The following is a 15,984-nucleotide window of genomic DNA, read 5'->3' as shown; positions in this document are numbered from 1 at the left end:
TGGCTTGTGCTCTCAATGCGGAAAATGATCTGAATGCCATGAATGAAACATTGGTAAGTCTTACCTGAACAGACCCCATAACACAGCCTTTTTCTTCATAGCGAGATAAAATATAGCTGCTTCTAAAGGATCATTATTTCTCTGGAATGCAGCTTTAGCTACCTGTGTTTTAGAGAAAAAAGTCTTCACTTACAGGACACTTGTAAGCTCATATATAAATATACAAAATGATGCATCTAACTCCTTCATTACAATCAAAGTCGTCAGTGTTTGGGAATTCTTGTTATCACTTTTACCATGAGAAAAACAATGACAATTGACTTTTTGAATCAAATTTTTAAAACTCTTGTTCCTTTTTTGCTTGGAATTTACTATTCGGTCTTGTAAAAGTTGAAAATTCCCAACAGGATCAATCTACATTTTTCCCTAAAAGTCATAGGGAATGTCTTTTGGTCATAGACATGATTTAGTTATCAAATAGCCATACAGGAGGATCAACAATAACAACTTGAACTCCTGCATAACACAATAAAGAGAAATGTGTGGCCTTCTTGATGTTTGCCTTGCTTGTACTTCAGATCATTGACGGTAACTTGACAGCTCAACCCAGTTTTTCAATAGAATTCAGCCAGGCAGCCATTTAGTAAATTAAATACTTTCTTAATGGGATCACTTCTACTTTTGGCATAGAACATAAAGATACACCCTAAATATGCCTAGAGCGACTGAAGACGACAAAATAATTTTAATTTATATATTTGTTTTACAATTTGTAAAGTCTAACTAAAGGCGATTTAGCCCTCTTTCAATAGGAACATGGGAGGTACTGAGAAAGTATTCTTGCTTCATAATCGAAAGATGATGAAGACAAACAGTTCTAGAGTGATTTTCAGAATCACCTGACATTCCAAAATGCTTCATAACCAATGAAGTACTTTTTTCAAATCTACTATTGGGAAATAAGGCAGGGCAGGTGGCTGAGGTGTCAGTGGGGGAGCACTTTGGGGCCAGCGACCATAATTCTACTAGTTTTAAAATAGTGATGGAAGTGGATAGACCAGATCTAAAAGTTGAAGTGCTAAATTGGAGAAAGGCCAATTTTGACAGTATTAGGCAAGAACTTTCGAAAGCTGATTGGAGGCAGATGTTCGCAGGTAAAGGGACGGCTGGAAAATGGGAAGCCTTCTGAAATGAGATAACAAGAATCCAGAGAAAGGATATTCCTGTCAGGATAAAAGGGAAGGCTGGTAGGTATAGGGAATGCTGGAAGACAAAAGAAATTGAGGGTTTGGTTAAGAAAAAGAAGGAGGCATAGGTCAGGTATAGACAGGATAGATCGAGTGAATCCTTCGAAGAGTACAAAGGAAGTAGGAGTATAATTGAGAGGGATATCAGGAGGGCAAAAAGGGGACACGAGATAGTTTGGCAAATAGCATTAAGGAGTATCCAAAGTGTTTTTACAAATATATTAAGGACAAAAGGGTAACTAGGAAGAGAATAGGACCCCTCACAGATCAGCAAGGCAGCCTTTGTGTGGAGCCACAGAAAATGGGGGAGAAACTAAATGAATATTTTGCATCACTATTTACTGTGGAAAAGGATATGAAAGATATAGACTGTAGGGAAATAGATGGTGACATCTTGCAAAATGTCTAGATTACAGAGGAGGAAGTGCTGGATGTCTCGAAACCCAGGACCTGATCAGGTGTACCTGAGAACTCTGTGGGAAGCGAGAGAAGTGATTGCTGGGCCTTTTGCTGAGATATTTGTATCATCGATAGTCACAGGTGAGGTGCCAGAAGATTGGAGGTTGGCAAATGTGGTGCCACTGTTTAAGGGTGGTAAAGACAAGCCAGGGAACTATAGGCCAGTGAGCCTGACCTCAGTGGTGGGCAAGTTGTTGGACGGAATCCTGAGGGACAGGATGTACATGTATTAGGAAAGGCAAAGACTGATTTGGGATAGTCAACATGGCTTTGTGCAAGGGAAATCATGTCTCACAAACTTGATTTGAGTTTTTTGAAGAAGTAACAAAAAAGATTGATGAGGGCAGAGCAGTAGATGTGATCTATATGGACTTCAGTAAGGCGTTCGACAAGGTTCCCCATGGGAGACTGATTAGCAAGGTTGGATCTCATTGAATACAGGGTGAACTAGCCATTTGAATACAGAACTGGCTCAAAAGATAGGAGACAGAGGGTGGTGGTGGAGGGTTGTTTTTCAGACTGGAGGCCTGTGATCAGTGGAGTGCTAGAAGGATCAGTGCTGGGTCCTCTAATTTTTTGTCATTTACATAAATGATTTGGATGCGAGCATAAGAGGTACAGTTAGTAAGTTTGCATATGACACCAAAATTGGGAAATGTAGTGGACAGCGAGGAGGGTTACCTCAGATTACAACAGGATCTTGGCCAGATGGGCCGAGAAGTGGCAGATGGAGTTTAATTCAGATAAATGCGAGGTGCAGCATTTTGGGAAAGCAAATCTTAGCAAGACTTATACACTTAATGGTAAGGTCCTAGGGAGTGTTGCTGAACAAAGAGACCTTGGAGTGCAGGTTCAGAGCTTCTTGAAATTAGAGTCGCAGGTAGATAGGATAGTGAAGGTGGCGTTTGGTATGCTTCCCTTTATTGGTCAGAGTATTGAGTACACGAGTTGGGAGGTCAAGTGTCTGTACAGGACATTGGTTAGGCCACTTGGAATATTGCGTGCTATTCTGGTCTCCTTCTTTTCAGAAGGATGTTGTGAAACTTGAAAGGGTTCAGAAAAGATTAACAAGGATGTTGCCAGGGTTGGAGGATCTGACCTACAGGGAGGGGCTGAACAGGCTGGGGCTGTTTTTCCTGGAGCATCAGAGGCTGAGGGGTGACCTTATAGAGGTTTACAAAATTATGAGGGGCATGGATAGAATAAATAGACAAAGTCTTTTCCCTGGGGTCGGGAAGTCCAGAACTAGAGGGCATAGGTTTAGGGTGAGGGGGGAAAGATATAAAAGAGACCTAAGTGGCAACTTTTTCACGCAGAGGGTGATATGTGTATGGAATGAGCTGCCAGAGGATGTGGTGGAGGCTGGTACAATTGCAACATCTAAGAAGCATTTGGATAGGTACATGAATAGGAAGTGTTTAAAGGGATATGGGCCAAGTGATGGCAAATGGGACTAGATTAGATTGAGATATCTGGCTGCCGTGGACAAGTTGGACCAAAGAGTTTGTTTCAGTGCTGTACTTCTCTATGACTGTATGACTGCAAGTAACAGTGAATTGTTGGTACATTCTCGATGGGTCATGGCACCTTCTCTGTGCTTTTACTGTGCTGTATGATTCTGGGGATCTTGGGTTCAAGCCCATTCCTAGACTTGAGTTCAAAAATTGAAGTTCATGTTCCTGTGCAATCATAAAGTAATGCTGTACTAATGGAGTTGCTGTCTCATGAGTGCGATATTGCACCAAGGCCCAAACTGTCCTTTCAGGGAACAATCTTCAAAGAGCTAGGGGGTTACCCTGGCCAAGAATTCTAGGTCAGCAGAATAAAGTAATTATCTGGTTACTGTCTCATTGCTGGTTGTGGGTAATAACACAAATTGGCTGCCATGTTTCCTACATTGGAGCTGACAATAGAGTCAGAGATGTATAGCATGGAAACAGTCCTTTGGTCCAACCCGTCCATGCCGACCAGATATCCCAACCCAATCTAATCCCACATGCCAGCACCCTGCCCATATCCCTCCAAACCCTTCCTATTCATATACCCATCCAAGTGCCTCTTAAATGTTGCAATTGTACCAGCCTCCACTTTCTCTGGCAGTTCATTTCATACACACACCACCCTTTGTGCAAAAAAGTTGCCCCTTAGGTCCTTTTTATATCTTTCTCACCCTAAACCTATGCCCTCTACTTCAAGACTCCCCCACCCCAGGGAAAAGACACTATTTATCCTATCCATGCCCCTCATGATCTTATCAACTTTTAGAAGGTCACCCCTCAGCCTCTGATGCTCTGGGGAAAACAGCTCCAGCCTGTTCAGTCTCTCCCAATAGCTCAAATCCTCCAACCCTGGCAACATCCTTGTAAATCTTTTCTAAATCCGTTCAAGTTTCACAACATCTTTCTGATAGAAAGGACACCAGAATTGCACGTGATATTCCAAAAGTGGCCTAACCAATGTCCTGGACAGACACAACATGACCTCCCAACTCCTGTACACAATACTCTGGCCAAGAAAGGAAAGCATACCAAGCACCTTCTCCACTATCCTATCTACCTGCGACTCCACATTCAAGGAGCTATGAACCTGCACTCCAAGGTTACTTTGTTCAGCAACACTCCCTAGGACCTTATCATTAAATGTATAAGTCCTGCTAAGATTTGCTTTCCCAAAATGCAGCACCTCTCATTTATCTGAATTAAACTCCATCTGCCACTACTCAGCCCATTGGCCCAGCTGATCAAGATCCTGTTGTAATCCAAGGTAACCTTCTTTGCTGTCCACCACACCTTCAACTTTGGTGTCATATGCAAACATACTAACTGTACCTCCTATGTTCACATTCAAATCATTTACATAAACGATGAAAAATAATGGACACAGCACCGATCCTGTGGCTCTCCAGTGGTCATAGGCCTCCAGTCTGAAAAGCAACTCTTCACCACCACCACCACACAGTCTTTTATCTTGAAGCCAGTTCTGTATCCAAATAGCTAGTTTTCCATGTACTTCATGAAATCTAACCTTGCTAACCAGTGTCCCTTGGGGAGTCTTGTCAAATGCCTTACTAAAGTCCAAATAGATCATGTCCACCACTCTGCCTTCAATCATCTTTGTTACCTCTTCAAAAAAATAAATCAAGTTTGTGAGAAATGATTTCCCATGTACAAAGCCATGTCAACTATCCCTAACCAGTTCTTGCCTTTCCAAATACGTGTAAATACTGTCCCACAGGATTCCCTCCAAAAACTTGCCCACCACTGATGTCAGGCTCACTACCTTTCTTAAATAGCGGTACCACGTTGGCCAATCTCCAGTCTTTCAGCACTTCGCCTGTGACTTTCGATGATCCAAATATCTCAGCAAGGGGCCCAACAATCACCCCCCTAGCTTCCCACAGAGTTCTAGGGTACACCTTGTCAGGTCCTGGGGATGTACCCACTTTTATGAGTTTCTTGACATCTAGTACCACACCTCCTCTGTAAGATGGACATTTTGCAAGATGTCACCATCTATTTCCTCACATTCTACCCTTCTCCACAGTAAACACTGATGCAAAATATTTACGTTTAGAATCAGATAGTTGAAGAGTGTAGTGCTGGAAAAGCACAGCCGGTCAGGCAGCATCCGAGGAGGAGAGTCTAGGAAACGTCTGACTGACCGGCTGTGCTTTTCCAGCGCCACATACTTTGACTCTGGTCTCCACCATCTGCAGTCCTCACTTTTTCTGAATCAGTCATATGAGCGTGGAAACAAAACCTTCGGTCCAAATCGTCCATGCCAACCAGGTTTCCCAAACTAAACCAGCTCTATTCACGCATGCTTGGCCCATATGCCTGTAAACTTTTCATATTCATGTACCTGCCCAAAATGTCTTGTACAAGTTGTAACTAAATCTTGTTGACAGATTAAGACAGCTGCTGTTGTCAAAAACAAAAACATAGCTATGAGGAAAAGTACAATGGTTGATCTAGTTCCCTGATTATTGTCCTTGATTATTCTTGGATCATAAGAGCACAAGATACTAAGTAATCAAGGCAACAGCTTACACGAGAAGAGTAAAATACCAACAGGTAAACAGCATGGGGAATGTCTCAAGAGCAGAGCACCTGTAAAGAGGAGGGGAAGGATCCTCTTCTTTTCCACATGCATCCCGTACAGGAAACAACAAAACACAAGGCACATGAACAAACTTGCACCAACTTGCTGATGTCACTTGGAACTTACAGTATAAATGTGTTCAGTATAAATGCATAGTGCTAACCTCTGTCTATTGGTTTAGAACAGTTATGTAAAAGAAAACAGCATTTTTAGTTTGTTAGGTCATTTAAAATTTTCCTAGTTACACCAGCAATCGCTCAAATCACATTTGTAAAGATAGCTGGCTTTACTAATAGCTTACAATACACTAATTTACAGCAGCACAGAACACAAGCTAGTGCAAGCATCATTCATAGCCCACCTAAATAGGTTAGTATGTCCATTAACAAATGCAGAAAACCCATGTTCTACCATCTCCCACTGCCTTAAATATCATAGCACTTCAATTGCTCATCAGAGTTCTTTAAAAAGTTGAGGTTACCCACTTCAATTATCCTTCAAAATAGTGTATTCTAGACCCTAACACTGAGTGAAAAAAATTTCTCCAAATCCCTTGTAAATCTCCTGCCTTTCACACTGTCCCCCTTTTCTTGACCCTTCAACAAAAACAAACAGCTGCTCTTTATCCATTGTCTTAATGCTTCTATCAGATTGCCTTTCAACATTATCTGCTCTAAAGAAAACCAGCCCCTCTCCATATCTGAAATGCTCCATTCCAGGCAACATCATGGCGAATATCTTCAACATGCCCTCCAGTGCAATCCCATCCCTCCTATGGTGAGGGAACCAGAACGACAAATGGTATTCCAGCTATGGCCTAGTCAAAGTTCTGCACAGCTCCATCATACCCTCCTTGCTCTTATGCCGTATGCCACAACTGATAAAGGCACACATCCCGTACACCTTAACTATGTTAACCTGTCCAACCACCTTCAGAGATCTGTGGATAAGCACCCCAAGATGCCTCCGTTCCTCCAAGCTTCCCTGTGTCCTGTCTTTGAGTATTACCTTGTTACTTCTTCCAAACTGCTTAACTTTACATTTACCAGGATTACATTCCAGCTGCCACTGATCTACCCATCTGACCAATTCACTTATATCCTCCTAGAATCTAACACCTACCTCCTCACAATCAAGCACTCAGCCAATCTGTGTTAACTGCAAACTTACTTATCCCCTCCAGATTCCCATCTGCATCATTTATGACTATGACAAACATTAAGTGACCCAGCACGAATAGAATATCACTGGATTCTGGCCTCCAGTTACACAAGCAGCATTCTACCACCATCCTGTTTCCTGACACTAGCCCAAGCCAACTTGGGGTCTAACCTTTCGACCTCATAAGCTGAAACTGGTACCGACTGAGCTGTAGTTGACACCTCCAATGTGTATTTGGTATTAAAAGGTGAGAAAAAAAGGGTCTACTTCTCTGCAATAGAAGGAAAACTCCCAAATTTGAATCAAGAATATGTAACAAGTTAGGTTAAAATAAATCTCAGATGATGGATTTGTCAATTGATAACTGCGATGCGATTGAGAAATATGGATGATTTTAGTAAAAGAAGCCTTAGTAGCAACTTCATATTTCTATTCTTAAATCTGTTAAGCACTCATACCCTAATATTAGATGTCTCCCGATACAAATAAAACACTGGAGCGCCTAGCTGGCATAAGACACTGCAAAAGTAACAGGACACTTGCTTTTTAAAGTTAAAATATTCAGAAAATAATTCACAATACCTTTTCTATACATCTGCGAAGAATGTTTGTGCTGCGCACCCACCAGCCTACCCCCATAGCTCTAAGTTCTGACCAGTGGGGATCTCCTCTTTGCATTGCAGGGATCATATTTAGCAGCTCCTCCTCTGCCTCTGAATGAAAGGCCCAGGCAAAATGACAAGTAGATAGACCTGTAATAAACAAACAGTTTTCTGCAAATCATGTTCTGCATCTTAATGGGGATTGCTATGCAGTGATTACAGTCCCAAGATAGTAACCCAGTGACTCATTTACATAGTATAGCAATGAGACTTGAAACACCAGAGTTGTTTATCATAGAATCCCTCCAATGTGGAAATAGGCCATTTGGCTCAACAAATCCACACCGACTCGAAGTGTATCCCATCCAGACCAATTCCCCTACTCTATTATTCTACATATCCCCTGACTAATGCACCTAGTCTACACATCCCTGAACACGATGGGCAATTTAGCATGGCCAATTTACCTAACCTGCACATCTTTGGATTGTGGAAGGAAACCCAAGCAGATACAGGGAGAACGTGCAAACTCCACACAGAGAGTCGCATGAAGCTGGAATCAAATCAGGCCCCTGGCGCTGTGAGGCAGTAGTGCTAACATGTTTATGAATTTGAATATAAATAGTAAATAAATGCAGCAAGCATTAATAGGTTAACATTAGTAACAGTCAAAAAACATCAACTGACTAGCTCATTGGTTATATCAACATATTACAAAGTAGTAGAATAACAGTAAAACAAGGCAGAGCACTTGACTTTGACTTAAATTATAGATTCAGATGTAATAAAGGCATACTCAGACTTAACAGGTTCACAAGGTCCTCCTCAAAACAATATCTGGCAACTAGGACATTGGCTAGGCCACTGTTGGAACATTGTGTGCAATTCTGGTCTCCTTCCTATCGGAAAGATGGTGTGAAACTTGAAAGGGTTCAGAAAAGATTTACAAGAATATTGCCAGCGTTGGAGGATTTAAGCTGTAGGGAGAGTTTGAATAAGCTGGGGCTGTTTTCCCTGGAGTGTCGGAGGCTGAGGGGTGACCTTATAGAGGTTAATAAAATCATGAGGGGCACGGATAGGATAAATAGACAAAGTCTTTTCCCTGGGGTGGGGGACTCCAGAATTAGAGGGCATAGGTTTAGGATGAGAGGGGAAAGATATAACAGAGACCTAAGGGGCAACTTAAGGGTGGTGTGTGTATGAAATGAGCTGCCAGAGGAAGTGTTGGAGGCTGGTATAACTGCTATATTTAAAAGGCATCTGGATGGTTATATGAATAGGAAGGGTTTATAGGGATATGGGCTGGGTGCTGTCAGATGGGACTAGATTGGGTTGGGATTTCTGGTTGGCATGGACGAGTTGGACCGAAGGTCTGTTTCTGTGCTGTATATCTCTATGACTCTCATGGCAAAGTTGAAGTCACCGTTGTATCGATGAGTCAAACAAGTGATGATGATTGGCTTGTTCGAAGTCTGACTCAGTCTCAAACTCGCCCTCTGTGGTTGTCTCTTGCTCTACAAAGCACAGTGAGTGACAAGAGGTGGCTTGCAGTCTGGATGCTCGACTCTAGGAATCGTAAACACTGATGCCACATTGCATGAGATTTCATGGTTTAAGGTGAAACTCAGGCCGATAATCAGACCAGCTTAGTAAATGACCCCAGAGTAAAAGGTTCTCTAGAAAGTAGCGATCATAACATGATAGAATTTAATATTCAGTTTGAGTGGGAGAAACTTGGGTCAGAAACAACCAAACATAATTCTCTTTATTTAAATGAAGCATGATGAAATGAGGATGGAGTCCATGGAATTGGGCTAGGTAGATAGATTAGTAGGGAAGACAATCGGCAAGCAATAATTGACATTTCAGAATAATTCATGACCCTCATCAAAATTACATCCCAGTGAGGAGGAAAGATGCAAAAAAAAAGGATAAACCAACTGGGGTACCCAAGTTAAGGAGTTTAAAACTGAAAGAGAACGCATACAAGGAAGGAAAAGTCAATGACAGACCTGAACACTTGGATAAATTCAGAACCCAGTAAAGGCAGACTTAAAAAATAATAAAAATAGAAAATAAACTGAAGACTAACTATTGAGAAATACATAAACTTGACAATAAGAGCTTCTTTAACTATATAAAAAAAAGGAGTCAAACTGAACACAAGCCCCTTAGAAAACAAATCTGGGGTGATAATTAACGGGAATAAAGAAGTGGCAGGAGCTACGCAGATGTTTTGCATCAGTCTTTTGGGAAAAGATATTTTGAACATCCCATTAATACGACAGACATACAGGGGAGGAATTAAGGACTATTACCATCACAAAATGGCTATTAAACAAACTAATTGGGTTAAAGGAAGGTAGATCTCCCAGCCTGATGGCTTGTAGCCTCTATCCTAAAATCAGCAGCTAATGAGGTCATGGATACATTTGTTCAAAGTTGCCAAATATCCTTGAATTCTAGAGAAGGACTGGAGGATTAGAAAACACCCCTATTCAAAAAAAAAGGGAGGAAACAAAAACAGGTAACTGTATGCCAATGAGCTTCACATCTATTGCTGGTAAATTATTAGAATACATCGTTAAGGAAGTAACAGCACATTTGGAAAACCATAATCAAACCAAACAGAGTCAGCACTAATTTGTCTGACTAATTTATTAGAATTTTATGAAGAAGCCTCAACCAGAACTAGAAGATGTTCTGTATTTGGACTTCCAGAAGGCATTTAGCAAGGGATCTCATAGAAGATTAAGTCAAAAGACAATATCACATGGTGCTGGAGGTAGTATATTGGTGTGGATAGAGAATTTGCTAAATGACAAGAAATAGCATGTGGGAATAATGTGTATTTTTTGGGTTGACAACTTGTAAGCACTGATTGCATAGGTATCAGTGCTGGGCTTGCAACTATTTACAACATATATTCATAACCTGGAGGAAGGAAATGAATATACTATAGCCAAATTTGCAGACGTTAAAATAAGTGGAAAGTCAGGTTGAGAAGAATGCAAACAGTTTACAAAGGAACATTAATAGGTTAAGTAAGTGGGCAAAAAAATTGGCAAACTGAGAATAATGTGGAAAATGTGAAGTTGTTCATTTTTGGAAAGGAGGACAAAAGTACTGAGTATTATTTAAATGGAGAAACTTGCAGCAAGCTGCAACACAAAGCACTTGGGGGTACTTGTGCATTAAAGCTTATTCACAGGTGCAGCAGGCAATTAGAGCACTAATAGAACGTTGGCCCTTATTTCAAGGGGGTTGGAGTATAAGAATAGTAAAGTCTTACTGCAACTGGAGGAGATGCTTGTAAAACCACAGCAGGAATATGGACAGCACTTTGGTCTTCTTAAGCAAGGATATTGTTTGATTGCAGGCAGTTTAGAGAAGGTTCACTCAGATTATCCCTGGTGTGAAGAGATTGTCTTACGAGCAAAGATTAGGTAGGTTTAGAGTCAAGAGTGTGGTGCTGGAAAAGCACAGCAGGTCAGGCAGTATCAGAGTAGCAGGAAAATCGATATTGAATCTACACACTGGAGTTTAGAAAAATAAGAAACATATGTAGGGTTCCTTGAAATCAATACGTTAAATGTTGAGAGGATGTTTCATCACTTGGGACAGTCTAGGACCAGAAATTCTCTCAGAATAAAAGGGACACCAATTGAAAACTGAGATGAGAAAGAATTTCTTCGGAGAGTTAAGGGCCTTTGGAACTCCTTGCCACAGAAAGCTATGGGGCAGAGTCCCTGTGTATACTGAAAGTTGAAATAGGTAGATTCTTAATTAATTAGGGAAATCACAGGAAGCTGCACATGAGGAATGTCAGTTCAGCGATGATCCTAATGAACGACAAAGCAAACCCAAAAGGACTAGAACTGTCTACGCTGCTCCTACGGCTTATGGTCTTATAATGGTTGAAATTAAACAAAGATCACAAATATCCCCATTGTTAATGGGGCAGAGCTCAGCAGGAGAGCACAAGAGGCAAGGCTGAAATGTTTGCAAGCATTACATGACCTAACCTATCATGGGTTTCTCTAGAAATCTCCATCATCACAACCAATTTTAATCATTGATGTGATCTTACAAAAACATTAAAGCAACTAGTTACTGCAACAGTTACAAAACTTGAAACTATATTGGCTACAATGCTGAAGACTTGTGTTTTGGAACCAGTGCCCCTCCAACCAAGTTGTTGCAGTACAGCCAGAACAATGACTCCTCCTAACAATATGGATAATAGCATGCTGTGTCTTCAGAAGGAGGACAAATTAAATCTATCCAAATATCACCTTAATATGGTTCCATCAGGTCATCAAAAAGGAATGGAAGATGTCATTTACAGTCCTACTAACACAGCATTCTGGGTCAGTAACTCACATAATGGCTCGCCAAAGCCTGCCTGCCAACTTCAAGTCATAATTAAAGTTCATAGTTTTAACAAATGCAGACCACTTGGATAACTAGCATTCCAGTAGCACTCAAGAAGCCGCATACCATCCAAGACAAGGCAATTCACTTGACTGATAACTCATTCACCATCTTAAAATTCACTCCCTCACCACTAGCCTATTGAGGCTACAGTGTGCAAAATATATTTAATACAATGCACCCTTTTGTGAAGATGTATTTTGGTAGTATTTTATCATCCCTGTGATCAATATTACTTATTGGCAGGTAGGCACATTTGAACAACCTCCAAGCATCTTTCCAAGTCACAAGCACTTGTAATGCTTTCACTGATGTTGGATCAAAAATGTATAAGTCCCTATTTTGCAGCATTGTGGTGTATCTTTATGACATTGATTGAAACAAGACAATGGTCATCACCATCTCAAATGCAATTAAGATGGAGCACTAGAATGCTGAATTTGTAAGGTGTGTTCATATACCATAAATAAACTGGTCAAAAAATTTCAGACATGTCAAAAAGTATATTTAGCCATATTGAAATAAAGACAGCTTTTCTGAAATTACAAATAAATAGGATTGTCAAATGCAGAACTAAGAAAATATACCAGATTGGAAGTTAAAAACAATGTGTATATACAGGCCCTTCAGCACTCAACGTTGCGCCGACCTGCGAAATTAATCTGATTTCCATCTACCTACACTGTTTCATTATCATCCATACGTACGTCCAATGCCTGTTTAAATGCCCTTAACGCTGGCGAGTCTATTACTGTTGCAGGCAGGTCATTCCACGCCCCGACTACTTTGAGTAAAGAAACTACCCAATAGCTGTCCTAAATCTATCACCCCTCAATTTCAAGTTATGTCCCCTCGTGATAGCCTTCACCATCTGAGGAAAAAGGCTCTCACTGTCCACCCTATCTAATCCTCGGATTATTTTATATGCCTCGATTAAGTCCCCTCTCAACATCGCCACTCCAACAAAAACAGTCTCTGTTCCCTCATCCTTTCCTCGAAAGGCCTTCCTTCCATACTAGGCAACACCCCAGTAAATCTTGCTTGAACCCTTTCCAAAGCTTACACATCCTTCCTATAATGTGGTGTCCAGAACTGTTCCTGAAATTGGCCTCATGCCCAACCGTCAATTCTCCTGCTCCTTGGATGCTGCCTGAGCTGCTGCACTTTTCCAGCAACACATTTTCAGCTCCAGAACTGTCCGCAATACTCCAGGTTCGGCCTTACCAGTATGGCATATACTAATACCGTATACAGCTTTCAAAGTTATAGCTCCATTTTGATTACAGGAATTACTTTATATTTTCACAGATTTACCTTGACGAAGAAGTTGTGCTCGATAGACTGGAGGTAGTGATGTTAACAGGAATGTATGGAGCCTCATGGCTAAAAGAAATCTCAAGCCACATTCATCAAGGGTCTCTCCACCTAGTAAAAGAAAACATCTGACTTAATTTGTACATTTCACTTTCCAGAATTCACCGGCTATTAAGAATCGGACTGCCAGTATATATGCATGGGTGCAAATGGAAGTTTAAAAGGACAGAGTTTTAATTAGCAGATTCACAAACCAATGGCACATAATTGTTTCTTTGTAGTTAGAGAAGATTTGTAGCTCAGGTGGAGGTTCTGAATGTAAGTTTGTTTGCTGAGCTGGAAGGTTTGTTTTCAGACAGATGAGAAAGGACACCATTGACTGGGACAACACATCCATCCTAGGACAATCCAAGCAGAGACACATGAGAATTCCGAGAAGCATGACATTCCAACTAGAACTCTATCAACAAGCATGTCCATTCGGATCCCATCTATCACCCTCTGAGAACAAGAGCAGCAAGTGACATGACCAACACAGGAAACAACATCACCAACCTAAGGAAACAAACATAAATAGAAAGGGGGCCATAACACCAGTGCTTCACTGGAGGCGTACTGATGTTACCTAGTATGGTGATGAAACATCTGAAAACAAACCTTCCAGCTCAGCAAGCAAACTTACATCTGTTGACTTGTTATCGTAAACCTTGTTAAACACAGAAATTTGGTCCATGTTTTCTGTCAACTTGGGCCTAAAAAGGGAAGTAAATTGGGAATTCTGGGTACTCAATCTTTACTCCTTTGACGACTCCAGGAATAGCAAATCTAGATTTCCAGTGTGGTTCTCCAATGAGATCTGAAGGGTCCAAATATGGCGCGATGAACACTGTTTAAGTTCATATACTGCCAAACTTTAACTTAAATTTTTCTGGATTACAAATATATTAATTACATAAGAGGCTCAACGCTAATACAATCACCATCTAACCCCAGCATAATGGAGGCACCCTGTGGGACTAGCACATGGAAGTGCCTCTCTCCTCTCCACTGCCCAACACTGCTGCACCCCCTGCCCCCCAACCCCAATCCAACTCAAGGAACCTCCCCAGAGCTCATGTGGTCACACTATTCATATGGCTGGGTTACTAAGTGTTTCTGGTCAATGGAATTCCCAAGATGTTGATCAGTGAAATAATTGATCGTATTGCCATTGAATGTCAAGGGGAGACAGTAAATGCTTGCACACTCCTATGGCACAAATATCAGGCCCAAGCCTGAATGAATGCTGCTGCGCATAGACACAGTCTGTTACAGTGTTCAAGTCATTGCAAATTATGCTCAACATTAGCCATCATCAATGAATCTCCCCACTTCTGACCTTATGATTGAAGGAAGATCTTTGATAAAGCAGTTCAACCCAACTGTGGCTAAGAATGACCCTGAAGAACTTAGCCCTCTAACTGAAATGCTTGACCTACAAAAAATTACAACCAACTTTCTCAATGCAGTGAAACAGTCTCCCTGCTCCCATCAACTGTCTAGCAAAACTCAAGTTGATGGAACAAGGGGACAGTGACTTTGAGAAGAGACGAAGACAGATTGTCCTCTTGGCACTTCTGGCCTAAAATACTTGTGAATACTTCAGCCTAGTCTTTTGCACTGATATGATGAGTTTAACTATCCAATGTTTGCAAGGCTGTGAGTGGGTTGCAGCAATTTGCCACACTCCAGAATGCACACAATATCTTGACACAGGAGTACACATTCAATTCAGGACTGATTGCACTTCCTCCATGAGTAAAGGCTCAACACTTGTACCTATGTACTGATTAAGCATTCATAGTACCATATAATCCCTAGAGTGTGGAAGCTGGCCATTCTGCCTATTGAGTTACACCATCCCGCTGAACGGCATGCCACCCAGATTCATCTCCTACTCTACTCTATCCCTGTAACCCTGCATTTCCCATGGCTAATCCACCTAACCGACATATCTTTGGACTGTGGGAGGAAATAGCTACATCTGGAGGAAACCTACGTAGAGACAGGAAGAATGTGCAAAATCAAAACAGACAGTCACCCAAGGTTGGAATCGAACCCGGATCTCTGATGCTGTGAAGCAGCAATGCAAAACAGATCCACAGTGCTGCTGTTGAGTAACTAGGAGACGGCAATTCAGCCAGAGCCTAAACTGCCATTTAATACAATCATGGCTGATCTCATCTCAGCCTCAGCTTCAGCTTCACTTGCTTGCCAATCCTCCATAAGCCTTCAATCCACTAATTAAACATCAGTTTATTGCCTCAAATTTACAAAAGTCATCACAGAGGTTGTGAATTTCCCAGATTCAGGAATCTTTGAGAGAAGGGATTTCTCACCTATTTTAAATTTACTACCACTTAGCTTAAAACTATGACTTTGCATTCTACATTGCTGTAGATGAGGAAACATCCTCTCTATCTCTACTTTGTCAATCCCATTTTGCATCTTATATACATCAATTAGATCTCCTGTTATTCTTCTCAATTCCAGAGAGTACAGGCCAAAACTTAATCTTTCTTCATAAGACAAACCACTCATCTCTGAAATCTATCCGGTTAAACATTTCTGAACTGCCTCAAATGCAACGATATCTCTTAAGATGACAGAGGGTTTGGGTTTAAAAT

General features: G+C 41.2%; 1 protein-coding gene across 7 annotated transcripts in view; it reads right to left on the bottom strand.

Annotated features, from left to right (window-relative positions):
* Positions 1–15,984, bottom strand: part of dmxl1 (Dmx-like 1) — a 223,220-nt gene that overhangs the window by 86,507 nt on the left and 120,729 nt on the right. For all 7 annotated transcript variants that reach the window (XM_060837582.1, XM_060837607.1, XM_060837615.1 and 4 more), the window contains 3 exons: positions 13,319–13,429; positions 7,551–7,720; positions 65–162 (listed from right to left, as the gene is read on the bottom strand). In XM_060837582.1, the coding sequence (XP_060693565.1) occupies positions 65–162; positions 7,551–7,720; positions 13,319–13,429 (379 nt within the window). The remainder of the gene's footprint in view (positions 1–64; positions 163–7,550; positions 7,721–13,318; positions 13,430–15,984) is intronic.

The sequence above is a fragment of the Hemiscyllium ocellatum genome, chromosome 2, assembly GCF_020745735.1.
Source record: "Hemiscyllium ocellatum isolate sHemOce1 chromosome 2, sHemOce1.pat.X.cur, whole genome shotgun sequence".
Lineage (NCBI taxonomy): Eukaryota > Metazoa > Chordata > Chondrichthyes > Orectolobiformes > Hemiscylliidae > Hemiscyllium > Hemiscyllium ocellatum.
This window is presented reverse-complemented; position numbering and strand designations above follow the sequence as displayed.